Source organism: Sapajus apella, unplaced genomic scaffold, assembly GCF_009761245.1.
Source record: "Sapajus apella isolate SASKATOON/1434 unplaced genomic scaffold, GSC_monkey_1.0 scaffold24, whole genome shotgun sequence".
NCBI classification, from domain to species: domain Eukaryota; kingdom Metazoa; phylum Chordata; class Mammalia; order Primates; family Cebidae; genus Sapajus; species Sapajus apella.
The window spans coordinates 10305646-10332114 of record NW_022436964.1 but is presented as its reverse complement, the minus strand read 5'-3'; the positions used below and the strand labels follow the sequence as shown (position 1 = coordinate 10332114).

The 26469-nt window shown below is 40.6% G+C and overlaps 1 protein-coding gene across 12 annotated transcripts in view; it reads right to left on the bottom strand.

The window, feature by feature from the left end:
- Positions 1-26469, bottom strand: part of TRPM6 (transient receptor potential cation channel subfamily M member 6) — a 167325-nt gene that overhangs the window by 38158 nt on the left and 102698 nt on the right. For all 12 annotated transcript variants that reach the window (XR_004272629.1, XR_004272630.1, XM_032290908.1 and 9 more), the window contains 6 exons: positions 24949-25123; positions 24632-24746; positions 17199-17392; positions 12770-12902; positions 5111-6261; positions 4803-4915 (listed from right to left, as the gene is read on the bottom strand). Coding sequence is in view for 10 of the 12 variants with exons in the window: in XM_032290908.1 (XP_032146799.1) it covers positions 4803-4915; positions 5111-6261; positions 12770-12902; positions 17199-17392; positions 24632-24746; positions 24949-25123 (1881 nt within the window). In the remaining 2 variants the exon portion in view is untranslated. The remainder of the gene's footprint in view (positions 1-4802; positions 4916-5110; positions 6262-12769; positions 12903-17198; positions 17393-24631; positions 24747-24948; positions 25124-26469) is intronic.

Genomic DNA, 26469 nt, shown 5'->3' with positions numbered 1-26469 from the left:
CCAGGAGGCGGAGGATGCAGTAAGCCAACATCGCGCCACTGTACTCCAGCCTGCATGATAGAGACTTTGTCTCAATTTAAAAAAAAAAAAAAAACTAGAAAGAGAAGAGCAAAGTTAAACCCAAAATAAACAGAATGAAAGAAATTAATAAAGATATAAGCAAGCATGAATGAAACAGAAATCACAGGCTGGGTGCGGTGGCTCATGCCTGTAATCCCAGAACTTTGGGAGGCTGAGGCAGGCAGGTCACTTGAGCTCAGGTGTCCGAGACTAGCCTGGCCAACAGGTCAAAACCTTGTCTCTACTAAAAATACAAAAATCAGCTGGGTGTGGTGGTGCAGGCCTGTAATCCCAGCTACTCAGGAGGTTGAGACAGGAGAATTGCTTGAACCTGGGAGGTGGAGGTTACAGAGAGCCGAGACTGCACCATTGCACTCTAGCCTGGGCAACAGAGTGAGACCCTATCTCAAAAAAAAAATATAAAAAAAAAAAAAAAAAAAGAAGAAAAGGAAAGAAAAAGTAGATAAGAAAAGAAAAGAAAAAGAAGAAAAGAAAGGAAAATAAAAAGAAGAAAGGAGAGGAGAAGAGAAGATCAGAGAAAATCAGAGAAAAATCAATGAAAACAAGAGCCGGTTCTTTGAGATGATCAATAAAGCAGATAAACCTATAGCAAGACTGATTATGAAACAAAGAGAGAAAACCCAAAGTTAAAATGTTAGGAGTAAGCCAAGCATGGTGGCTCATGCCTGTAATCCTAGCACTTGGGAGGCGGAGGTGGGAGGGTCACCTGAAGTCAGGAGTTCAAGACCAGACTGGCCAACATGATCAAACCCCATCTCTACTAAAAATACAAAATAAGCCAGGCATGTTGGTGCACGCCTGTAATCCCAGCTACTCAGGAGGCTGAGGTGGGAGAATGGCTTGAACCTGGGAGACGGAGGTTGCAGTGAGCCAAGATTGTGCCACTGCACTCCAGCCTGGGCGACAGAGCAAGACTCCATCTCAAAAATAAATAAATGAATAAATAACATAAAATGTTAGGAACAAAAGAAGTGATGTCACTCACCACAGATCTCAAAGATAACAAATGGATAATAAGAAAAGATTATGAACATTATGCCAATACATTAAACAACTTAAACAAAATGAGCAAATTCTTTCATATATACAAAAAAGACTCATTCAAGAAGAATTACATAACTAAATAGCTCTGTTTATTACAGAAATTGAATTTGTAGTTAAAAGTTTTCCCACAAAGATGGTTTTATTGGTTAATTCTACTGAATACTTCTTACTTAAATAGTATCAATTCCTTATAAATTCACCCAGAAAACTGAAGAGGAGGGAATACTTCCCAACTCAGCAAATAAACTAAGCATCATTCTGATCCCAAAACCAGACAAAGATATCACAATAAAAGTGAACTAAAGACAACTATCCCTCAATAATTCAAGTGCAAAAAATAAATATTATCAAAATTTAGCAAAATGAATACAATATGAAAAAAAATACATCATAACCAAGTGAGGTTCATCCCAGTAAGGTTGATTTAATATTCTAAGAATTAATTCTAACATCATAAAATTAATGAATAAAATTCACTGTAAAATAACACAATCAAAACGAGAAATATCTGATCACCTAAGTAGATACAGAAAAAGCATTTGACAAATGCTAATATTCATGAATGATAAAAATTCTCTGAAAACTAAAAACAGAAGGAAAGTTTTCAGCCTGATAAAGGGCATCTATAGAAAAACCTATAGCTAACCTCATTCTTAATGTAAAGGATTAAATGCTTTTCCCCTAAAAAGAGACACAGGAAAAGATAACTGCTTTTACCACCTCTAGTCAAAATTATACCAGAGGTTCTGGTCAGTGTAATCAGGCAAGAAAAGAAAATACATGTCCAGATTAGAAAGGAAGAAGTAAAACCTGTGTTTGTAGATGACACGGTCAGGTATACGGAAAATTCTAAAGAAGCTACACAAAAACTACTCAAGTAAGGAAGCTTAGCAAGGTTGCAAAATATAAGACCAACATTAAAAAAAAAATTTCTATATACCATAAACAATCAGATATCAAAACTGTTAACTAATTGCAGTTATAAAATTCAAAAATATGAAATACTTGGGGATACATTTAACAAAATATGTGCAAGATCTGTACCCTAAAAACTATAAAACATTGTTTCTAGAAATCAAAGAAGACCTAAATGGAGAAATATATCATGTTCATGAGTCAGAAGACTCATTATTGTTAAGATGTCAACTTTTCCCAAATCGACATATAGATTTATGGCAATTCCATTCATAATCCCAGCCCACTTCTCTATAAAAATTGACAAGCTGATTCTAAATTTACATGGAAATGCAAAGAACATAAAATAACCAAACTTCTTGAAAAAGAAAAAAAATTGGCCTTTAATATATGACTCAAGACTTATTATAAAGTTGTATTCAAGATAGCATAATATTGCCATAGAGAAAGAAACGGATCCATACATATATTGTGATCCATATGGTCAATTAATTTTTCACAAAGATGTCAAGGCAACTCAGTAGAAAAAAAGACATACTTTATTATTGTTAATACAGTCAAGAACAGAATTGAAAAAGATACCTTTTTACCAAAAAATGGTAGAAAATTTTGATATTCACATTCAAGAAAGAGAGAGAGCAGAGGGAACTCAATTCTTAGCTATTATATATAAAAATTACCTCAAAATGGATTATAGCCCTACAAGCAAGAATTAAAACTATAAAATTCCTAGAAGAAAACATGAGAAAAAAATTAGTGATCTTTGCAAAATTATTTTAAATGTGATACAAAAATCATAGACTATAAAAGAAAAGAATCAAACCCTTGACTTCATCGAAAAAAAAATTATGACTTCAAAGGACATTTATGAAAATTAAAAGGCGAGTCACTGAGACGAAATATTTGCAAAAACATCTATTCAACCAAGGATTTATATCTAAAATACATGTTAAAACACTCACAACTTCATAAGACAGCAACCCAATTTTTTAAATGGGCGAAGATCCGAACAAACATGTCACCAAAAAAGAGACATACCATCATGCACCGCATAACAATATTTTAGTCAATGACAGACCACTAATACTCTGGTGATCCCATAAGATTAAAACACAACTGAAAAATGCCTGTAGCTTACTGATGTGATAGCTGTGATAACATTGTAGCAAATTTTGCTTTTTATAAATTTAGTGTAGCCTAAGTATAAGACGTTTACAGAGTCTACAGTAGTGTACAGTAATGTCCTAGGCCTTTGCATTCACTCACCACTCACTCACTGACACTCCTAGAGCAACCTCCAGTCCTGCAAGTAAGTGATCTATACAGGTGCACCAATTTTTATCTTTTATACTGTACTTTTACTGACTCTTGCTATATTTAGATATACTTAGATACCCAAGTACTTACCATTGTGTTACAATTACCTAAAGTGTTCAGTACAGTAACATGCTGTACAGATTTATAGCCTAGGAGCAACAGACTACATCATACAGCCTAGGCATGTGGTAGGTTAGACCATCTAGGTTGTGTAAGTACATTCTATGATGTTTGTGCCATGATGAAATCGCCTAATGACATATTTCTCAGAACGTATCCTCATCATTAAGTGATGCATTGACTGTACAGATGGCAAATAAACAAATGCAAAGATGCCAAGTAGCATTCGTCACTATGGAAATACATATGAAACCATACCATGAGATACCACTATGCATTCACTAATATGACTAAAACTTAAAAGATTGAGCATACTGGATTGGTGAATGCTATGATTTGAATGTTCCTTCCAAAACTCATGTTAAAACTTAATTCCCAATGTAATCATATTAAGAAATGGAGCCTTTAACAGGTGATTGGGACATGAGGGCTGGGTCATGAGGGCTCTCTCTGCCTCATGAATAGATTAATTCATTCATGTGTTAATGGATTAATGGATTATGGAGGGGATGGGTTATTTATCATGAGAGTGGATCTGTTAGAGAAGCCTGTTTGGCTTCTCAGGAGCCCCCTTGCCATGTGATGCCCTGTGCCACCTGGGACTCTGCAGAGAGTCTGTACCAGCAAGACGTCTCTACCAGATGTGGTCCCTCCACCTTGGACTTCCCAGCCTCCAGAACTGTAGGAAATACACTTCTTTTCTTTATTAATCACCCAGTCTCAGGTTTCTATTATGGCAAATTAAATGAACTGAGACAGTGAGGATGTGGAACAGCTGAAATACTCATAAATTACTGGTGTGCATGTAAAATGTCACAATTACTTTGGAAAGCAGTTTGGAAGTTTCTTCAAAAATTAAAAAAAAAAACCATATGACTCTCACATTCCATTCCTAAGTATTTACCAAGGAGAAATGAAAACATATGTCCACAAAAAGAGTTGTATACAAATACTCATAATAGCTTTTTTGGAGAGCCAAAAATTGAACACAACCCAAGTGTCCTTCAACATGTTAGCAGATAAATAAATTGCAGTATATTCACTCTAATGACTTAAATTTATATCTGGGTGTGGTTGTGTATGCCTGTAGTCCCAGCTACTTTGGAGGCTGAGGTGGAAGGATTGCTTGTGCCCAGAGGTTCAAGATCAGCCTGGACAACATAGCAAGACCCCATCTCTTAAAAAGAGGAACAAATTATATCTTCAATCCTTTCAGTACAATGTTATTTTGTGTAGATGGCACTTTACCATAAAGATAAATCAAACTAAGGCAGGCCTCTATCTTGACTGCTCAAAACCTAAAAGACAGAATACAGTACACTTACTGGCACCTGGAGTCCTTGAGTATTCTTCTTTTTCTTTGAGAATCTCCTGTCTTTGGTTAGCATTTTTGCTTTGACCCATGCTGCCTGCCCTATTTCTGAAGAGCTTGAAAGATCTGTAAGGGAAATGGTCTACATGAGAAAGTTTACAAAAGTATGGGGGGACCATTTTATTTTACAGAAAAAGGAAAAAGCTGAGAGAATGGGGAGAATGAGAATGTGGTTAAGAGTCATAGATTGGAAAAAAAAAAAAAAAACTGGTAGCAATGCAAAGGACTTAATATTGATTTTTTAAAATGTTTATTCCTTACTTTTAATCTTACAGATCTTCATCAATTTCTCCTCCTTATGGAATCTAAAGCTATGACTCCTAATGAAGGGCCTGTCTCTGCAGAGAGGATTGATCCAAAAGGATGTGTTTGGCTGAAGCCGCAGTCCCACCTCTGAGCACTCACTACTCTGGGCGGATCTTGTTGAGTTATCAGACAGGGAGCTGCCCTGGCTCTGCTTCTGGTGCTGTTCACTCCCAGCGAAATCACTGCCACAAGTGGAGGGCAAGCAAGTTTGCCATTTTTTCTTGATGCTAAACACACCAGTTTCATCACCTTCTGAAAATGCCCAGTTTACATATCCACCTCCGGTTTGCATGATCTTGGCTTGGGAAGGAGAGGAGGTCACTGCCATGGGTTCAGGTGTGCAACTCAAAGCGGATAGCACATTGAGTGCTACCACCTTGTCTTGTCCATCCAGTAAGTGAGCAGTTGGCTCATGCTGCTCCTTGGGTTTAGCCACTGATGCCTGGTTGGAGACAATTGGGGTCTGCCCAGTCAGATGAACAATAACCTCAGTCTGGACGTCCTGTTCATTTGCCAGCACATCTGTACTTGTTTCCACAGAGGGTCTGGATAGAGGCAAGACAGTTTCTGCTGAAAAAGGAACTTGCTTTAGATTAGAAGGGACCAGAAGAAACTGGCCATACTTTGAGTGTGCTTGTGTGTTAGGAGACACCACGGAAGCAACTATACTACTTTCTGTTTCTTGCTTTTCCTGGTCATTTCTTACATTTGAAGCGTCTCTTTTACTGTCTGTGATCTCAAGAAGAGCCCCCCTCTGCACTCCTCCGGGATGCCAGCCTCTGGCCAGGCTCCGCAGCAAAGAAGGGGGCATGCTATAATACTGGAATTTCTTCTCCCCAGCGATCTCCATGCTGCCTAGAACCTCTGCACAGATGACATTGCTCCAGCTGTGGGGAAGTTTTCTGCAAGTAGAATGCTTTCTCTTGGCCAGGAGAGCCTCATCCTCTTGCAAAGTGTCAACAGCAGAAAGGACTTTTAGGGTATCCACAGTCAGGGCAGAGAGATCCTGCAGGTGTCCCACCTGGCTGTCCAAAGACAGTAAGGAGTCCTTTATAAAAGTCACCTTTTCATTCATTTCTTTCAGTTGGAAGTACATCTCTGTAACCCTAGTGGTGAAGGGAGGGAGAAAACCAACAAGCACATTAAGCCAGTAGGAATTTGCTCTCTTCCTACCCTACTTCCATCCTTAAGTGACGCCTGAGCCTCAGCTGCTTCCCTAGGTTAAGTCTGTCTTTTGCCTTCTTCTTCCTCCGAAACATAAATGCCCGCTATTACCCACAGGAGAGGACAATTACTAATCTACATTTCTAGCCCTTATTTCTTTCTAATATTTTAGAACCCCATTTCGACTTCCACCTAATGATTTCCTCAATTGTGTGATCAATCATTCCATTTTTATTCATTAATATATTTATTAATTTACATGACAAACACTTGAATATTTCCTAATGGCAGGCACTGTACAATCTGAATGTGTATAGGAGATCCTGAGGAAGAAACAAGAATGATAGAAACAGAATCAATAATCAAATATGTAATTAAGAAAAGAAAAAACCCACAGATGTTTAAAATTAAAAAAAAAAATCTAACTCTACTATTCACTTAGGCTTCCCAAGTTTCAAACAATATCCATTTTAGAAGACCTATGCTCAGAAAAAACCTGAGTCACATTTTTAAAGTTGTTTTGAATGGTTTAAGCAAAGATTATGATGTTCAGCCATAGATTTATGTAAAAGCAACACAACACATCTTTAGCTATTCAAAAATAAATGTAAATTGCAAGTAAACTGAATTAAATGTAACAATTAGTCCAGGTGCGATGGCTCAGGCCTGTAATCCCAGCACTTTGGGAAGCAAGTGGATCATTTGAGGTCAAGAATTTGTGACCAAACTGGCCAACGTGGCGAAACCCCATCTCTACTAAAAAATACAAAAATTAGCTGGGCATTGTGGCAGGCACCTGTAATCCAGGCTACTCGGGAGACCAAAGCAAAGGCTGCTGTGAGCCGAGATCGTGCCCCTGCACTCCAGCCTGGGTGACAGAGTAAGACTCCGCCCTATCCCCTCGAAGAAAAGTAAAAATTAATTTAATTGAGAGATGGTTAATATTTATCTGTCCATTTCCTTGTATTTATCTCTGTATGGGATGAGTTTGGTTTTGTATCCCCCAAAAAGGCTATGGTGAAGTCTTATCCCAAGAACCATAGAATGTGACCTTATTTGGAAATCAGGTTTTTATAGAGGTAATCAAGTTAAAATGTGTCATCAGGCTGAACCCTAATCCAATATGACTGGTGTTCTTATAATGTGAAATTCTCACACACACACACACAGAGGGAACACAATATGAGGGATAAAATGGCCACATAACAAGTGATGCATCTACAAGCTAACAACACCCACAGTTGCCAGCAAACACCAGAAGCTAGAAGAGGCAAAGAAGGAGAGCGACATTGAGAAAGCATAGCCCTACCAACACCTTGATTTTGAACTTCTAGCTTCCAGAAGTGTGAAACAATAAAGCTCTGTTATTCCAAGACACCCAGTTTTTGGTATTTTGCTGCAGCAGCCCAGGGAGACTAATGCAGCTATCTCAGCTTCATGAGCAATGGAATACATTACAACATACATCAGAGTTGATTACATAAAAAGAAACTTTTTTCTCTGAAATCTAAGTGGCAATTAAAAAATTTAGAAAAAAAACGTTTGCAAAAATATCACACGAAAGTTTAAAACAAAAATAAATTAGAAAACTCATGTTCTAATAAATTTGATGAGGCATTGATATTCCTTGAGTAAACAAAAACTTTTACAATTTATTGAGGCAAAAAAATTACAAAGGGTCCCGAGGACATGAAGAGATGAAAAGATAAAATACAAAAGGTAAGAAAACACAGCAAAATAGTCAACCTCATTAGGTAATCAGAGATGAAAATTAAGATAATAATGAGTTAATCTATATCACAACAGCATTTGTTTTAACCTAGCAAATTAAAAAAAGAAAAAGTGAAACAACTCAGTGGTAGCAAGGATGGAACATAGAGACACAATAAATATAAAGGAACTGTAATCTTACTATGCTAAAGCAGACAGATATTTGTTATATTGTAAGAGAGAATATTATGCAGCCATTAAAAATCATACATTGTTGATAATTATTTTTGATGGCTATTTCTGGTGGTAGAGGCAGGGCTGGGGTTGCCTATTGTGTTTGGTGTTACGTTTTCAAATTTGGTATAAAATTTTTAAGTTCAGAAACAATAAAAGTTAAACTATATTTACCAAGTAGATGTAATTATTGGAGAAAATATTTTCGATGCGTCAGAGGGGAAAAACAGAATAGAAAATAGTATCATTTTAAATGGAAATATGTAGAAGACTAAATTTTTAAAAGCCAAAATTTTCACAATGAACTCTGACTTATCACATTGTTTTTTCTTTCTTTTCTTCCCTTGTTTTGTTCTGTTATTTGGGGGAGAGCACGTATAATTTCAGTTTCTCAGCAATGAAAATCTTTGATAAACAAGATTAAAGTGAAAAACAGCATGGGAGGGAATCTAACCAACTGTGTCATGGCTGCCTTGACCATTGCAGGAATGAAAAATGATTCCCGCTTTTATTTGGGGGCAGGGAGAAGTTGTGATTATGCCATGAAGAGTTTAACACTCAGCCGAAACAAGTACTTCCCAAAATAGTTTTAGACTTCCCATCTCTAGAACACATCTCAAGTCACAGGGATTGAAAGAAAGACCTTCCACTTTCTCTTTCTGGGACCTTTGTAAATAGAAATTAAAGCATAAAAAGAGTGGCATCTTCCATTTTTATTACATTGTATGTGAGTAGAACCCTCTCTTTCTTGCTTCTGCTATAGAATTCAACTTCTATAACTCAATAGAGGCTTAACAAATGCTTCCTGACCTTCTGGAATCTGTAAAATTAGAACTGGGAAGGATGATGTGGGAAACAGCACAAAATATATGTATACTTCCTTCCAAATATGCTTAATTAGAGCCTCTCCATCCAGTGTACTGTTTCATCTAATTCAAAAACAGTACAGTCTGAACAGCAGTAATGGAGATTCATTAAGTTCCATTAGCAGCAGTCACATCGAATGGATACAATAGAAACCAGCAACTATTCACAGGCACAGGTAACATGCTACAATAGAAACCTGTTAGACAAATAACCTGGTCACCCTCAAATCGGGTCTCTTGCTTTTATAGGTACTTATTTTCTAAAACTCAATGTCCTGTGAAACATATTTCAATTATATTACTGGACTGCCAACTACATTAATTTAATCTAGGCTTTTAGTCATTCTAACACATAAAATTTATAATTTTAGTTTCCTCTGTGCAAGGTACAAGGATGGAAGAAAAATGAGAATGGTAATTGTTTTATTATGGGCTTTTAGACAAGATATCTTAAAATGAGATAATAGCAAATATAATTACAATCATCATGAAAATCACCATATTCACTGAGTGCTCACTATGTACCAAGCATTTTATAAAGGTTCTACCTGTACTATTTTATTTAATCCATGTAACAACCCTATAAGATAGGCATTACTATTATCCTTTTGTAGAAAAGAGGTTGGGTAGGCCAGGCACAGTGGCTCATGCCTGTAATCCCAGCACTTTGGGAAGTCAAGACAGGTGGATAACCTGAGGTCAGGAGTTTGAAACCAGCCTGACCAATATGGTGAAACCCCATCTCTACAAAAAATACAAAAACAAAAAAAATTAGCCAAGTGCGGTGGTAGGTGCCTGTATTCCCAGCTTCTGGGGAGGCTGAGGCAGGAGAATCACCTTAACCCTGGAGGCACGGGTTGCAGTGAACTGGGATCCTGCCATTGCACTCCAGCCTGGGCAACGAGAGAAATTCTGTCTCAAAAATTAAAAAAAGCAGTTGAGTCACATAGCCAGAGTCACATGGTGAATGAAAACGTCAGGCATCAAACCCAGACAGGCCGACTCCATATTCAGTGGCATTGACCACTGCTTTCTGGTACTTCTCAGCAACTCACCTAGGATCCAGGAAATTTCTTTTGTAAGTTCCTAGAGTACCATGAAGTAGTACATGAACTACACCAACAAGTCCCATGCTGGGAGGTGTCACAGATGTTCCTCAGTAAGGCTTTATGGTCAAATAGCAGTGGGACCTGCTTAAGCTGTAACTCTGTGCTGATGAATTGCAATGCATATTATGTTAAAGTGTTTATATTTTTTAAAACCACAGTATTTCCCAAATATAATGTACCAAAACATGCTTAATGTGGAAAAATACCTAAAAGCATCTTACTCTGCTGAACAAAGAAAGGGCAAAGCTGACTTAAAGACCACTAGGATCAAAAAAGAAGTTAGAGTCTTGGATAGGGAGAGTGAGATGGAAAACAGCCTCACTATGTTCTCTTTTTCCACTGTCACAACTCACTTAATTCTAGAAGTATTCTGAAGCAATCTCTTCTTCAGAGGTAGGTTAACATGCAAAATCCTCCTAATTTTCTCCCCCTCCCTCTTCAAACTATTGCTCAATTACCTTAGGAAATATTCTCCCCTCTCTCCCGTACCTCATTTATGAGGTCCCCACAAATGACCTCAACAAAGATGTCAAGTGATCCACCGCCTCGGCCTCCGTGTCTGTTTTCCAAATAAGAAAACCAAGACTCAAAGAGGTTCAGTAAATTTGCCCATGTACATACAACTAGTAAGTACCTGAAGCAGGACTTCTTCGCAGCTCTGTAAGCTCCTAATATGGGCCTATGCTTCACATAAAACTAAGAACCAAGCTTGCCCATCAGACTCAATGAGCATAGCTATCAAGGGGGCAGAACATGTAGAATAAAGAAAGAGAAATTCATATCACTATGGACTAAAGATATTACGTCTGTGAAATCAAATTTTGTAGGCTCAAATTTTGATTTTCCATTATTTCTCAATATTAAATTTGATCTGAAATTCAATCAGGCACAGAAACACATATTTATATAAACATGGTACCAAGAGAGAAGTCCAGATATATATGACTTATGCCCATAGTGAAGCATTTAGAAAACTCTTCATGTGATTCAGTTTTAAGTAAAGCCATACTTAAGTATTCATATCTCTCTATCTGATATTTGCACATCAGAAAAAAACATGCACAATTAGGTATAATATTTCACAGTTCCATGTCGTTCAAAAATGAACACTTTAACTTCTGTCAATTTGCTTCCATTTACAAGAACAATGCTGTGTTTTTTTTTTAAAAAAAAAAAAAAAGGCATTTCATCACATATAGCCTTCCATATTTTCACACGACGCAATGCTCCCCCAACTAGTAATAAATCCACAATGGTCAGGTCCCACTATAGCTCCCTAGTATGTTCACGTTCTCCAGAACATCTTCTTTCTCCACAAACCTTTGAATGTCCCCCATACCACCTGCCTCCCTCAAAATATCTCTCTCTCTCTCTCTCTCTCACACACACACACACACACACACACACACACACACACACGAGCACACCCAGTCGACGACTTTGCCTCAAGAGCTGGGTGCTGCCGGCCCTGACTGCATTCCCGTGTACCCTGGCCACATCCCGTCCATTCCCCTGCTTCGGGGAAAAGCCCAGGTCCTCCATTTTCCCAGCTTCTCGGGGACTTCTCTTCAGCCAACGGCCTCCTCCCTCCTGCTCCCGAGTTTCTCCCTTGCTGGTGGGTCATTTCCAGGACCACGCTGTTTTATTTATCTCCACCTGAAGCAAAATCAAACAAAAGAACCTCACCTTGTCCCCAGACCTCATCATGCTTCCCTGCACTGTGACACTGCTCTCAAAAGCCACATGCAATTGCAGTCCCTGCCTCTCCTGTTCTCTCTTCACCCACTTCAGTGAAGCAGCCGCCAACTCCACTGCACACAACCGCGGGTCAGACGCCACGAGAACCCCGCGACGCCCCATCCAACCAGCACGCTGCTTCTACGTCCTCCGCTCTGGCTGCGCCGCACACCGTGCTGCCTCAGGCGGCTGCGCCGGCCCTTCCTTCCGCGGGGGGCGCTATTCCACCAGACGCCCCGCCTCGCCCGCTGCCTGGCTTCCTTGAGGCCTCTCCTCAAACCCTCAGAGCGACCTTCTAGGACCAGACTCTCTGAAACAGACCACGGAACCCCAACTCCACTACATTTCACGCCACCGTCATTTCCTGTTCTCTCCAACTACTTCATTTTTCTTCATAGCTCTTTTACTGCCTGATGTTCAATTACAAATTTATTTTTGTGTTTCCTTGCCTAGGTTTTGTCCTCCACCCACTTCATTTCCCTCACCACCACCCCCCACAGACGGACACACGCGCGCGCACACACACGCGCGCACACATATGAATGTAAGTCCCATGAAGACAAGGGCTCTTGTGTCTTTTAACCACCTATTCCTAGTAACTAAAAGAGTGCCTGTAATATAGTAGATGCTCAATTAAATATACTTTGATTGCATGAATATTACATGATTAAATGTTTCAAATTACAAAGAACTCAGACCTCCGGGATTTAAAAGTAGGTCTTTCTACTCTTTCAGATATTCTAGTAGAATCAAGTTTTGGTGGTAGTTTCAGAATGGAAAAGATTTCTATCTACCTTTCTGATGTCACTCGGATTCGCTCCTCACAACTACAATTCACATTTTCCATCTTCTCATGGAAGTATTTTTCCACACACTGCTCCTCAAAATCATGAAGTTTTTTCAGATCCTCCTTACTCAGGTAGAGTTCTATAGGAAGAAGTACGATACACAGAAAGAATCATTATTCGCCTCAGGGCATGAGTGGCTTTTCTTCCACTTGTATTGAAAATGAGAAACTGTAGCCTGTGTGATAAAAGTTTGTCACATTGTCAAACCATTTCTAATATTAATGCAGAAACAGCACCAAGAAACAACTGGAAGCCGGGCGCAGTGGCTCACGCCTGTAATCCCAACACTTTAGGAGGCTGGAGGGGCAGATTGCTTGAGCTCAGGAGCAGGAAACCAGCCTGGGTAACATAGGCAGGCCCTCTCTCTACAAAAAGTTTAAAAATTAGCCAGGTGCCTGTGGTCCCAGCTACGCAGGAAGCTGAGGAAGGAGAATGGCTTGAGCCTGGGAATTCGAGGCTGCAGGAGCCATGATCACGCCACTACCCTCCAGCCTGGGCTACAGAACGAGACCCTGTCTCAAAACAGGAAAAGAAGAAAGGCAACTGGAAACACCAGACTGGGTTTCTCCTACTTATTTTTGAAAATTACTCATATATAGAATACTTTCAATATTTTCACAAGTTAGAATGTTTTTACATATTAACAAAAATTCACTGCCTTTATATGAAAATGGGGAATCTGATTGTCTTCTTTTCTCTCTGCCAATACTTTCTAAAATTAATTAAATTTTAATTGATCCACATTAAAGGTACATATTTTCGAGATACCTGTGATAATTTGATACATTCATATAATCAAATCAGGGTAATTGGTGGCACAAACCTGTAGTCACAGCTACTCAGGAGGCTGAGGTGGGAGGATCACCTTAAATATTTGCCTGTCCTTTAAGATAGGAACATTCGAATTATTATCTTCTAGCTATTTTGAAATGTATAATCAATTAACTTTAACTGTAGTCAACCTACCGATGGCCTGGCACAGTGGCTCATGCCTGCAATCCTAGCACTTTGGGAGGCTGAGGCAGGTGGATCACTTGAGATCAGGAGTTCAAGACCAGCCTGGTCAACATGGTGAAACCCCATCTTTACTAAAAATATAAAAATTAGGGGTTTCCTCCTTGGCTTTGGAGCCCCCCTCCCTCTGTCTCTGTACAGGAGAGCTTCTTCCTTCTTACTTGCCTATTAAACTCTCTGATCTTTAAACACCCCTCCAAAAAAAATTAGCTGTGTGTGGTGGTGGGTGCCTGTAATCCCAGCTACTCTGGAGGCTGAGGTGGGAGAATTGTTTGAACCCAGGAGGCAGTGAGCCGAGATCGCTCCACTGCACTCTAGCCTGGGCAACAGAGTGAGACTCTATCTCAAAAAAGAACAACAAAAACCCTACTGATCTATCAAACACTAGGTCTTATTTCTTCTATCAAAGTGTATGTATTTGTGCTCATTAATCAACCTCTCTGCCAACTCTTTTAGCTATCAAAATGATAGTAAATAACCAATAGGTTTAAAGCAAGATTAGAAGAAAGTAAAGTCTGTTGAAATTCATCCAGTAAGTATAAAAAAGTTTTACCTTGTTACACTGAGTTTGTGTATACTAAGTCCTTCTACTGAAAAAGGAGATATTATTATTACCATTCAATGGCCAATCAAGGCAGTATACCTCCTCTGACACTACTATAACTAACTTATTAAAAAGACACACTACTAAGTGATATTATAAGGCTAATGCAATTCTCCGTCAAACTCCAGCATTCCCATTGGGTCTACCTCCTTGGCTTTCACTCTTGCCTAATAGAATAATATGTCATCTTTTAAGCAAGTTTATAATACTGAGAAAATATATAAATGAAATGATGCTGCTAAAAGGATTAAATTGGAAAGTTCTCTTTCTTGAATGGTTTTGCTTACATTACGAGAAAAAGAACACAGTTCTCCAGAATTTATTTAAAATGCAATTGTTACATTATTTTCTGATAAAATTAATGACAAAAAATCTCAATTTTAAATTGGAAACATGGGTAAAAGTGTAATTCTGCTGTAAAATGTATTCACAACTCAGGTAGATAGTGCTTTCCGATTTAAATGGCAGGAAAAAATTTTCGGACGTTGAAAATATTCGGTATCTCCCATGCCCTACCCAACTCTAATGTCTTCTTTCATTAAAGAATCTCCTCTGAGCAAGAAACTTTACAGGTGTCATGATGTGAGCCTTCTGTGGATCCCTGAGAGCAAACAATCCAGAGCGATTCCAGTGACAGGTGCAGCTTGCAGCATGTAGAGCTTTCCTGTAATTGTCCGCAAGGTGGCACTGCTGCGGCTTATGTAAATGTCTTTATCCTCAATATAAAGGATCAGAAGCAATGTTATGAAAATTCAAGAATGTTCCAAAAAGCTCAGGGTGAACTCACTTTAAACTTTACTTGAGTTTTATATGAAATCATCCTGCAAGCCCAGACCAAGGTGAACCTAGGAAACATTCTTTCATATGGTAGTAGGAAGTCTAGGCAAATCCTAGTCAATTCCAGGATTTATCAAGCGATTCATGCTCTGCTATTAGGTTGCAATGGTTCTGCAGCCAAAGCCTGGGACGTCTCTCTATTAGCAGTCTTAAATTTACAGTATAATTATAAAAGCTCAAGTTAACTTCAGTTATGCTTTGGCTTTCACACAAAGGCTGAATCTTTTGGTCGGGGAGTGGGGTATGAAAAAGAAAAAAAGGTTGGGTGTGGTGGTTCACGCCTGTAATCCCAGCACTTTAGGAGGCCAAGGTGGGAGGATCACCTGAGGTCGGGAGTTTGAGACCATCCCGACCAACATGGAGAAACCCCGTCTTTACTAAAAATACAAAAATTGCTGGGTGTGGTGGCGTATGCCTATAATCCCAGCTACTCAGGAGGCTGAGGCAGAATTGCTTGAACCTGGGAGGCAGAGGTTGCAGTGAGCTGAGATTGCACCATTGCACTCCAGCCAGGGCAACAAGAGCGAAACTCTGTCTCAAAAAAGAAAAAAAGAGAAAATCTTCAAAAATCTTCATAGTGACTCAGGAGGAGAAAAACTACTTGACAGAGCCAACTACCACCAGTAAAAGCATATCACCCTGTCAATCCCATAATATACTGACTCCTAAGGATCTACCTAAACACATAAATAGCCCACTGTCTCTTACCTGAAACTCCTAGAATCCAGAGTATTTTAGAATTCAGAATTATTCTCTTTTAGCTTCAGAGAGTTAATACAGTGAATACACCATAAATGAAGTGAAATCCCTAGTTAAGGTTAAAGCAATCCCTGAAATCAAACATATTGCTATTTTCTGCAGCAACATCAATGAATATTCATACTGCAAGAAATAAAATGAATAAATGGTTTCACATGAATTCTCATCAGCTTCTTTTGGCCAAATGGGTCTTTCCCCAATTTGTGAAGAAAAAGGACTTTCAGTTTTCAGAGGTATTTTAGATTTAGGAATTGGGATAAAGGATTGTGCATTTATGTCACCTGCTTCCCGTATTTCTGGGAACTATCTAGAAATGGGCCTGGTACCAACTGTGGAATTGCTTGACAGGAACTACAGAATATCTGAAAAACCACCAAAAGCAATGTTTTCTGACAACAATTAGTATGATAATCATATCCTGCAGATAAGATTTGGCTAGACAAGAGGAATTAGAAAAACCTCAAAATATATAGGCTAATGCTTTGAAAAAACACAAGTGAGAATCCCTATTTCTGCATCCTGACTTACAATGTTGCCCAGGCTGAAGTGGAGCAGCTGTTCACAAGCACCACGGCCTTAAACTTCTGAGCTCAAGCAGTTCTTGTGCCTCAGACTCCTGAGTAGCTGGGACTACAGGCATGCACCACCCACACCCAGTTTCTGAGTTGAAGTTCTTGAAAATAAGAAACATCCATTTCAGAATCACCATCATGTTCAGTAGATTAGAGAGCCAGAGGGCCGTGACTCTGGTTAATAAGTGAAGCCCAGCTTTGCTTATCTCTTCCCTTAGACCTCAGGCCTTCTGAAACTCCAATCTGTCTGAATTCCATCCTCCACCACATGGAGAACAGCACAAGTCACATGACTACCCTCTAGGAGTTATTCTGATGAGTTCTCCAGTCAGCAGAGAAAACACAGGTTTTCAATGTGACATAAAGCCTTTGTACAATCAAGCAGAGATTCTCTTCCTACCTATTCCTAAGTATCCGTTCATCCTGGCAAAAGACACTATGACCTCATAATGAGGTCAATATATTTACTTAGACCCGGGGCATCAGCTGATATTCTACTGTCAGAGAACTCCCAGAGCCTCCCAGTGCCCTGAACTGAATTTACATTGCTCCAGTGCATCTTTGCCTTGAATCACATAGAATGACTTACTTAATACAACGTCACCCTCTTCTTGGTCGTGAGGAGCTCGGCGACAGCACAGGCGGCGGAGGAGGAGGCCCATGTGGCTCAGCAGGATGAGAGGTGGGGGCAGCCAGGGCTTCTCGTGGTAGGTCATGATGTAGCGATAGCGGTTGTATTTCCACAGGTTATTTGAAATGGATTTCATATCTAAGTAAACATTGCTGTAAGATGCAGTAAGAGAGGGACAATGTTTTAATACGAAGTCTTGAAAGGAAACAGATTCTGTATTTTCCAACATTTATGATTGGTTCACCTGACGTTCCCAGCAGTTACCCAATACAGATATTCTTCTTCCACCAAACAAAATATATTAGCTACCTTCTACAATGAAACATGATAATCAGAATATCAAGCAAAAGGCAGACATTACAATCAGAGAATAGAAAATGCCAACATTTTCAGTGTAACGGATAGAAAATCCATTCTGGAACTCAACACTCTTCTCAAGTCACCATCTCTTCTCACATAGACGTTCTTTTTCAGTCCGTGATTCATCATTTATAGGAAACAGCTTTAATGTTCCTCTGTGTCATCTACCTAATGTCAAATGTGAGAACTGCTAGAATAATCCCAGTGAAAACACCCAAACAGAACAGTGTTAATGAATAAATGGAAGAAGAATCAATTCATCTTAAAATAAATCAAAAAGCAGAGCTTCTATTAAAATCCAGACAAATTATTCAGATTAACTTCACAATAAAAATAACTCCTTATTGGTAGGTCACTTTATAGTGGTAACATGGACACAGAATAGTAAATATTGACATTTAGAACTTGCCGGCCAAGTGCAGTGGCTCACGCCTGTAATCCCAGCACTTTGGGAGGCGGAGGCGGGTGGATCACCTGAGGTTGGAAGTTCGAGACCAGACTGATCAACATGGAGAAACCCCATCTCTACTAAAAATACAAAATGAGCTGGGCGTAGTGGCACATGCCTGTGATCCCAGCTACTTGGGAGGCTGAGGCAGGATAATCTCTTGAATCCAGGAGGTGGAGGTTGCGATGAGCTGAGATTGTGCCACTGCACTCCAGCTTAGGCAACAAGAGCGAAACTCCATCTCAAAAGAAAAAACAACTTGCCATAGGCGTAATGGTTGGGGGTACAGTTATTCTGAAACAACATATCATTCTTAACTACTTAACTTTACATAATACCATATAAGAGGAACACAATAAAATGTCCATCTTACTATTTTGCTTAGACTAACATAAAATTTAGTTTTCTTTTTAAAAAAATTCTTCTTCTTGCAGTGTGAAGATTTTAGTTTCTTTAGAGAAAGATAGCAGCGTAGAACTTGAGAAAGGTAGCCAAATTTAGCAAATAAAAACACAGACAACCCTAAACTTGAATAGTGATAAAGAAAACAATTATCCTAGAGAAAGCCATCTTTGGGTAAGAATAGAAGTTTCACAGAGTCCATACAGAAGGCAATTGAAGCATAGACAACTGGGTTATATCAGTAGCTCTCAAGCACGTTCTCTGAACCAGCAGCATCAGTATCACCGAACATGTTAGAAGTGCATATTTTGGGGCCCTGTTCAATGAGAGAGAAACTCTAGGGTTGGGCACACTATTAATAGTAGTTTCACTTGAACGTGACAACAGCTTTCCACCAGCAGATGGCGACCTTCACCGTGTATTTCAGTTTTGTTGTTTTTTGTTTGTTTTGTTTTTTATTTTATAAAGAATTATGTGTAACCGGGCTCCTGGACAAGTAGTCAGATCTGGGGTTGGTCAGTCTGTATGGTCTTCAGTGTGTTCATCTCTAACATGAGAAGTTTGTTCTATGCAAGGATTTCTCAACTTTTTCTTTTTTGACACTGGACATACTTTTATTTTATTTTATTTATTTTGCCAGGAGGCTCACAAAGAGGGCTTTATTTATCTAGCTCAAAGTACACACTATCACAATCTTGTTTGTTATTCCTTTTACAAAAATAGTTCAAATCAAGTTTTTAATCACACTATCAAAAAGTTCAATTTCTTTTTGTCTCTCCACATCAGAGTGGTTGAATAGAAGGTAGAAATGGAGAAATGGCCGGGCATGGTGGCTCACACCTGTAATTCCAGAGTTTTGGGAGGCTGAAGGGGGCAGATTACCTGCGGTCAGAAGTTCAAGACCAGCCTGGCCAACATGGTGAAACCCCATCTCTACAAAAATATGAAAAGTAATTGGGCATGATGGCAGATGCCTATAATCCCAGCTACTCAGGAGGCTGAGGCAGGAGAATCACTTGATCCCAGAAGGTGGAGGCTGCAGTGAGCCAAGATCACACTATTGCACGCCAGCCTGGGCAACTGAGCGAGACTCCATCTCAAAAAAAAAAAAAAAGGAAGAAACAGGCTGGGAGTCCACAGGATCCCAGCTATAAATGGTACCAGGGCAGGAAGGGGTGGCTCTGGGTCTCACTGTGGCACCTTCTACAGAAAATAGACATAGCTGTCGGGCCTGGGGACAGAAACCAGACGTTCCAGTCCATCTCCAAAAAGCAGCATAAATACCTCCCCCCAACAGTATAAAAAATATACACCTCTACTGCTGTGCAGTCATGCGTTTAGTTTTCTTTAAGAAAAAAAAAATCAGTAGTATGTATCTTGGTTCCTCAAGTTTCAGGAAAAAATACGAAAGGTCACTTTTTTCTCTTTCCACCTACAAAATGCAGGCAGCATGTTCTGCTGCTAGGACGGGCTCGGCTGCCTGGGCTGGGGTTAGAAAGGAGACCTCTGTATGTCACAAATGGAAACTGAAGCCAGCGTCAGTACCGCATCCAGCTTCAAGATCGAGAATCCGAGCCTTTGAAATGGAAAGGGAGCATCTGAAAGGGCACCCCCACCGGGGCCTTTCAGAATTAAGGTTTCAGAAGAAAGGGGTCGCCTTGATAGTGACAGAGCTGGGAGTCACCCTGAGCTGCAGCACCCCCCACCCCACCCCCTGCCGCCGCAGCCCACCCCAGGATTCCCCTGTGGGAGGCTCCAACAGACCCTCTCCAGCCCAAGGCTCTCTGCAACTGCCACCTGTACTCAAATATATGGAGTCGCTGCTGCTGGCTTTTGAAGTCAGCTATTATGATTGAGACATGACTGTCACTGACAGAGTTCTGTTCTAGAAAGCCATCCCAGTGCCGTGTTGGCTCAGGGGGCACCAGCTTTGTGCTGCCTCTGTAACAGGCAGGAGTGTTCTCAAAACAAAGTTCCACTGATCCCTGGATGCCACTGCGGCAGTAAGGACAGGGTCAGTCCCGTTGAGGGGAAAGGTGGCTTCAAGGGTATTCTCTGGGCTTTTTTGCAGGAGATCTGCAGGTACCAGGAGTCCGTATTTATTGCTTATTTCAGTGGTGGCCAAGCCAACCAGACCCAAACACGACTGACGCACACAGGCTTCCAGACTTGGCTCCCACTTGAAACAGACTCACACCTATTGGGCTGCTCTGCAGTTCTTTGGACCCCAAGACCCAGAAGGGCCTGTGCCCAGCTGCCCACCTGGGCAAGAATTACTGGATACCATGACCAGCAAGTGTTCACCCAACCTCAAGTGTACACCCCTAGTGACCAGGAGCACACCACCTTACCTGGCGACACTTTTTCCCAAAGAATCCAAAGAGCCTCTTGGTGACACCATAGCAGGAGCATCATGCCATCCCATCACCAGCACCCACTTACCCACCTGGGGCTAAGAGGGGGGGCATGAGCCTTTCCCTTGAGAGCAAATGAGCAATGAGACACTGGGCATTTTTAAGAAACAAAAATCTCAGACTACCAGCCTGGGCAACATGGTGAAACCCGTCTCTACAAAAAAAAACAAATTTAGCTGGGCATGGTGGCATGCACCTGTGTTCCCAGCTATTTGGGAGACTGAGCCAGGAGGATCACTTGAACTGCGGAGGTGGAGGTTGCGGTAAGCTGAGGTCACGCCACTCCACCACTCCTGTCTGAGTGACAGAGTGAGACCCTGTCTCCTCATATTCCCTCCCTGCCAAAATTTCAGACCCTTTTATTATTTGATATATTAAAAATAGCTGTTATAACTAAACACCAGCAAATGTTACACGTACCTAAAACAGTTGGGCTAAGAGAGATGACGACTATCATATAACAAGCAGGAAGGAATGTCTTCTCCACGTATAGGTAACAACACAGCAGTCACTTTTTTTTTTTTAAGAATTCTGATTTACTTTGCCTACCTCTCAACCCCTGTGTTCTCTACTTTCTTTAAGAATATTGCATAAATTGATTTTCCTTTATCTTTTTCTCTTCAGTAAGATAAGCAAGGAATAAAATACCTAGCACAGTGCCTGACATTTAAGAGGCATCTAGAAAATGCAAATTTCTTCCCATTACTTCACTTGGTTTCTTTTGTCTATGAAACAAATAGGTGTCAGGTACTCTTTTCAGTGTTTAAGATAAATTGCTTGCTTCTGAGCAAGACGAGAAGGGGTGAGGAAGTGGGGCTTGCTGGTGGTTGCAGGAAGAGCATTCTAGGCAGAGGAAATAGCAAGTGCAAAGGCACCAGTGTGGTCTGAAAAACTGAAGGGCCTGTGGTTGGACAGGAATGGGTCAGGGGAAGAGCAGTGTGAAGCACGATTTAAGAAGTGACGGCAGGTGTGGTGGTTCACGCCTGTAATCCCAGCATTTTGGGAGGCTGAAGTGGATGGATCACGAGGTCAGGAGTTCGAGACCAGCCTAGCCAATATGGTAAAACCCCATCTCTACTAAAAATACAAAAATTAGCCAGGCATGGTGGCGTGCGCCTGTAGTCCCAGCTACTTGGGAGGCTGAGGCAGAAGAATCGCATGAACCTGGGAGGCAGAGGTTGCAGTGGGCCGAGATCACACCACTGAACTCCAGCATGGGTGACAGAGTGAGACTCCATCTCAAAAAAAATGTGACAAGGGCTGGACGCGGTGGCTCACACCTGTAATCCCAGCACTCTGGGAGGCGGAGGCAGGTGGATCACCTGAGGTCAGGAGTTTGAGACCATCCTGGCCAAAAGAGTGAAACCCTGTCTCTATTAAAAACACAAAAATTAGCCAGGTGTGGTAGCGAGTGCCTGCAATCCCAGCTACTCGGGAGGCTGAGGCAGGAAAATTGCTTGAACCTGGGAGGCAGAGGTTGCAGTGAGCTGAGATCACGCCATTGCACTCCAGCCTGGGTGACAAGAGTGAAACTCTGTCTCAAAAAAAAAAAAAAAAGCAAAAAAAAAAAAAAAAAAAACTGACAGGAAAGTTAACTCACAAGGGGCTATATAAGTCATTGTAGCGACTTTAACTTTCATGCAGAAGTAAAATGGGAGGGATTGAAGAGTTTGGAGCAGAAGAGCAATAACCTCTGATGTCTGCTTTTAAAGGGCCATTTGAACTACTGTGTTGAAAAAAGAATACAGGGAGTCAAAGCCAGAAGATAGAGATAAATTAGAGGCTCTGTGGTAACAGTGGGGTAGTGAGAGGTATTTGAATCAGTTATCTACCTGAAGGTTGAGTCAACAACAGAGGTTCCTGAGAGTTTGGAGGTAGAGGTTCGAGAGATATTAAGAATAACTCCATGTACAGAATCATGGTGCGTAGTAAAGAAAAAGGAAGAAAGAATGACTCCTTGGTTTTTGGTGTAAACAACTGAAAAGATGGAACATCAACAAAAACTCATATTCTTCCTTGCAGATTTGGGAAAGACTACAAGTAGAATAAGAGTATGTTGGTTGGGAAAGAGTGGAGATTAAGAGTTTGGGCATTTTAATTTTAGAAATCTATTACATTTCTAACTGGTGAAGGAAGGGGCAGTTGGATCTCTATGGCTGGGGTTTAAGAAACAGAGCTGGGCTGGAGATATAAATTGTGTGTGCTCAGGATATAGAGGAAACTGAAAGAGATCACAAAAAGCATAAATAAAGGAAGAGGAAGGTAAGGGATCAGGGACATTCCAATGTTAAAAGGTTGGGGAGAAGATGATCCAGAACAGAAGACTGAGAAAAAGTGAGAAGTGACAGAGAAGAAAACAGAGGGCCAGGCACAGTGGCTCACTCCTGTAATCCCAGCACTTTGGGAGACTGAGGCGGGTGGATCACTTGAGGTCAGGAGTTCGAGACCAGCCTGTCCAACATGGTGAAACCCCAACTCTACTAAAAATACAAAAATTAGCCAGGCATGGTGGCAGGTGCCTGTAATCGCAGCTACTTGGGAGGCTGAGGCAGGAGAACTGCTCGAATCCAGGAGGCAGAGGTTGCAGTGAGCCAGGATGGAGCCACTGCACTCCAGCCTGGGTGACAGAGTGAGACTCCATCTCAAAAGAAAAAGAAAAGAAAAGGAAGGAGAGAGAGAGAAAGAAGGGAGGGAAGGAGGGAGGGAGGGAGGAAGAAAGGAAGCAGAGAAGAGGGAATGCTGGGATCAAGTGAAGAAAGCATATCAAGAACTCTGTAGCCAACTTGCAATTCCATCACCTGCTATCTTTTCTTTTCTTTTTTTTTGAGATGGAGTTTTGCTCTTGTTTCCCAGGCTGGAGTGCAATGGCATGATTTTAGCTCACTGCAACCTCCACCTCCCAGGTTCAAGCAATTCTCCTGCCTCACCCTTGTGAGTAGGTGGGATTACAGGCATGCATCACCATGTCCAGCTAATTTTGTATTTTTAGTAGAGACTTTTTAGTCTCCATTTTTAGATGAGGTTTCTCCATGTTGATCAGGCTGGTCTCGAACTCCTAACCTCAGGTAATCCGCCCGCCTTGGCCTCCCAAAATATTTGGATTACAGGTATGAGTCACCACGCCCAGCCTACTTGCTATCCTTTTATAATTCGAATTTACTGCCTAATCACAATTCAAGATCTCCTTTCACTTTGATGTATTACACTGTACTTTCCCTCCGTAGTCAGTCCTCCATATCCATGGGTTCTTCATCTGTGGATTCAAACAACCACAGATTAAAAATATTTGGGGAAAAGATAAGGACAATTGTGTCTGTACTGAAAATGCAGAGACTTTTTATCTTTGTCATTATTCTCTCAACAATACAGTGTAGCAACTATTTATATTGCATTTACACTATATTAGGTATTGTAGGGAATTTAGAGATGATTTAAAGTATACAGGAGGATGTATGTAGGTTATATGAAATACTACACCATTTTCTATAAGGGATTGGAGCATCCATAGAGTTTGGTATCCACAGGGGATCCTGGAACCAGCCCTCCACAGATACCGATGGATGACTGCATTTATTATTTCACTGTTTCCCATGCTCCGCTTCCTTCTTTCCAGTAGTTTTATGCCCTTATTTTAAAACAATAATAGTAAAACACAGGACACACAAAAACCAAAGGTTACATATTCAAAGTACATGTGAATCTAGTCAACATAGCTGCCCACATTTCTTATTTAAATAAAATAATCATATTTAATTGAAATCACCTACTTGAAGAAAGCAATCAACAGGTTCACCATGATGATATACTGCACAAAGAGGTAGACAGCTTGCAAGAATGGCGTAAGAAAAGAACCAGGAGGGCAGGATGGCTTGCTTGAACAAACTGCAAATAAAGAATTTTAAAAGAATCAGAGAGAAGATGAAGCACAGTACTGAGACTCTAGACAAACATTTAGCACATTAACTGCATAGAATACCATAAATTCAAACATTTTTAAGATTTAGATGACTGCTTTTCAGATTTATTTTACTCTTGTTAACTATGAAGGCACAATTTCTGCATGATGGCAAAATCCCATACACACCGTCTATGTGGTCAGCATAGACTTCTCCATATATCATCCAGTATGGCTGAAATATAATATCTCGAGCGAGGCTCCAAGATGGTGGCTCCTCTGGTGAAAGGATGGCCTTGCGTGCCACTCCAAAGCTCAGCAGGACTATGGCCATTATGATCACAATATAAAACATGTTTGCTGTCTGCAAAAGAGCATAGCACAACCAGAATTTTACCACAGATTTCATGTTCAAAAGAAACCAAACACCAGCAGCCATCATAATTATACCTGCAAATAATAAGATTGTGTAGACATTGACTAAAGCACACTTGTCCATGAACAGCTAGATTTTCTTTGGCTCAACTATTTTGTTTTCTCACACAGTATGCATTTCAAGTCAATGTGGTCCATGGAATAACAGAAATGTGCTGAGAGGAGAAAGTCTGTGCTTCTTTCTTTAAGCAGTAATGAAATGTGAACACTTTTTGATTAGCTAATATCCAGCTTTGCCCCCAGTTGGACCAGAAGTTAGGGAAATTTTTTTAAAAAGTGGAGGGGTATCGTTGAATTAGTCCAATGGCTCCTTATTCCCAGAATTGTCTTCAGGAATTGATTAGAGTCTAAGAAACTGATCAAGTCAGTTTAATTCCCTCTACTAAATGTGCCTCAACTCAATCCATTTGTTTACTGTAACAGAGAAAGTATTCACCACAATTCCCATCAGTATTTCAAGAGGTGCTCTATATCTCTTAGCTTCCCTTCCATTAGGCTGGGGCTATGAAACCTATTCTAGCCTGGACACTTCTTGTCCAGAGCAGTTAAAGGCTATTAGACTTTCTCTATCTCTCTCACTCCCTGTTATAGGAGAACTTAGGAGCCAAATCCCTGACAAAAGGGATTCCAGATCACTGAGTCACTGCATAGAGGTCACCCCCATGAGCACTCAGCAAACCTTGCATTAGGGAGAAACACCTCTGCGCTAAGTCACTGAAATACACTGGTTATCTCGGTATAGCCTATCTCATAAATGCTAATGCCACCAAGACAAGAGAAAACATTTCTGGCCTAAGGGAAAAATGTCAAATAGGAAAAATCTTTGGAGTCCTGGAGGTTGTCTCTTTTCTGTCCTCTTCCTTTGTTTGTTTTAGCACTACCTTCATTCTCCAGAATTTGCCCCTTCCCTGACAGTAAGTGTTCTAGAAGGAAAAGCCAAAGATGATCTTGAGACAGAGTACTTATTAAAGGGTAGGTCTTAGATCCTTGTGAATAGCCGGAGGGAAAACGCCAGCTGGGCTCAGTATCTCACGCCTGTAATCCCAGCACTTTAGGAGGCCAAAATGGGGTGGATCACTTGAGGTCAAGAGTTCAAGACCAGCCTGGCCAACACGGTGAAACCCTGCCTCTACTAAAAAATATAAAATTAGCCAGGCATGCCGGCAAGTGCCTATAGTCCCTACTATAGGCTACTCAGGAGGCTGAGGCAGGAGAATTGTTGAACCCTGGAGGTGGAGATTGCAGTGAGCAGAGATCATGCCACTGCACTCCAGC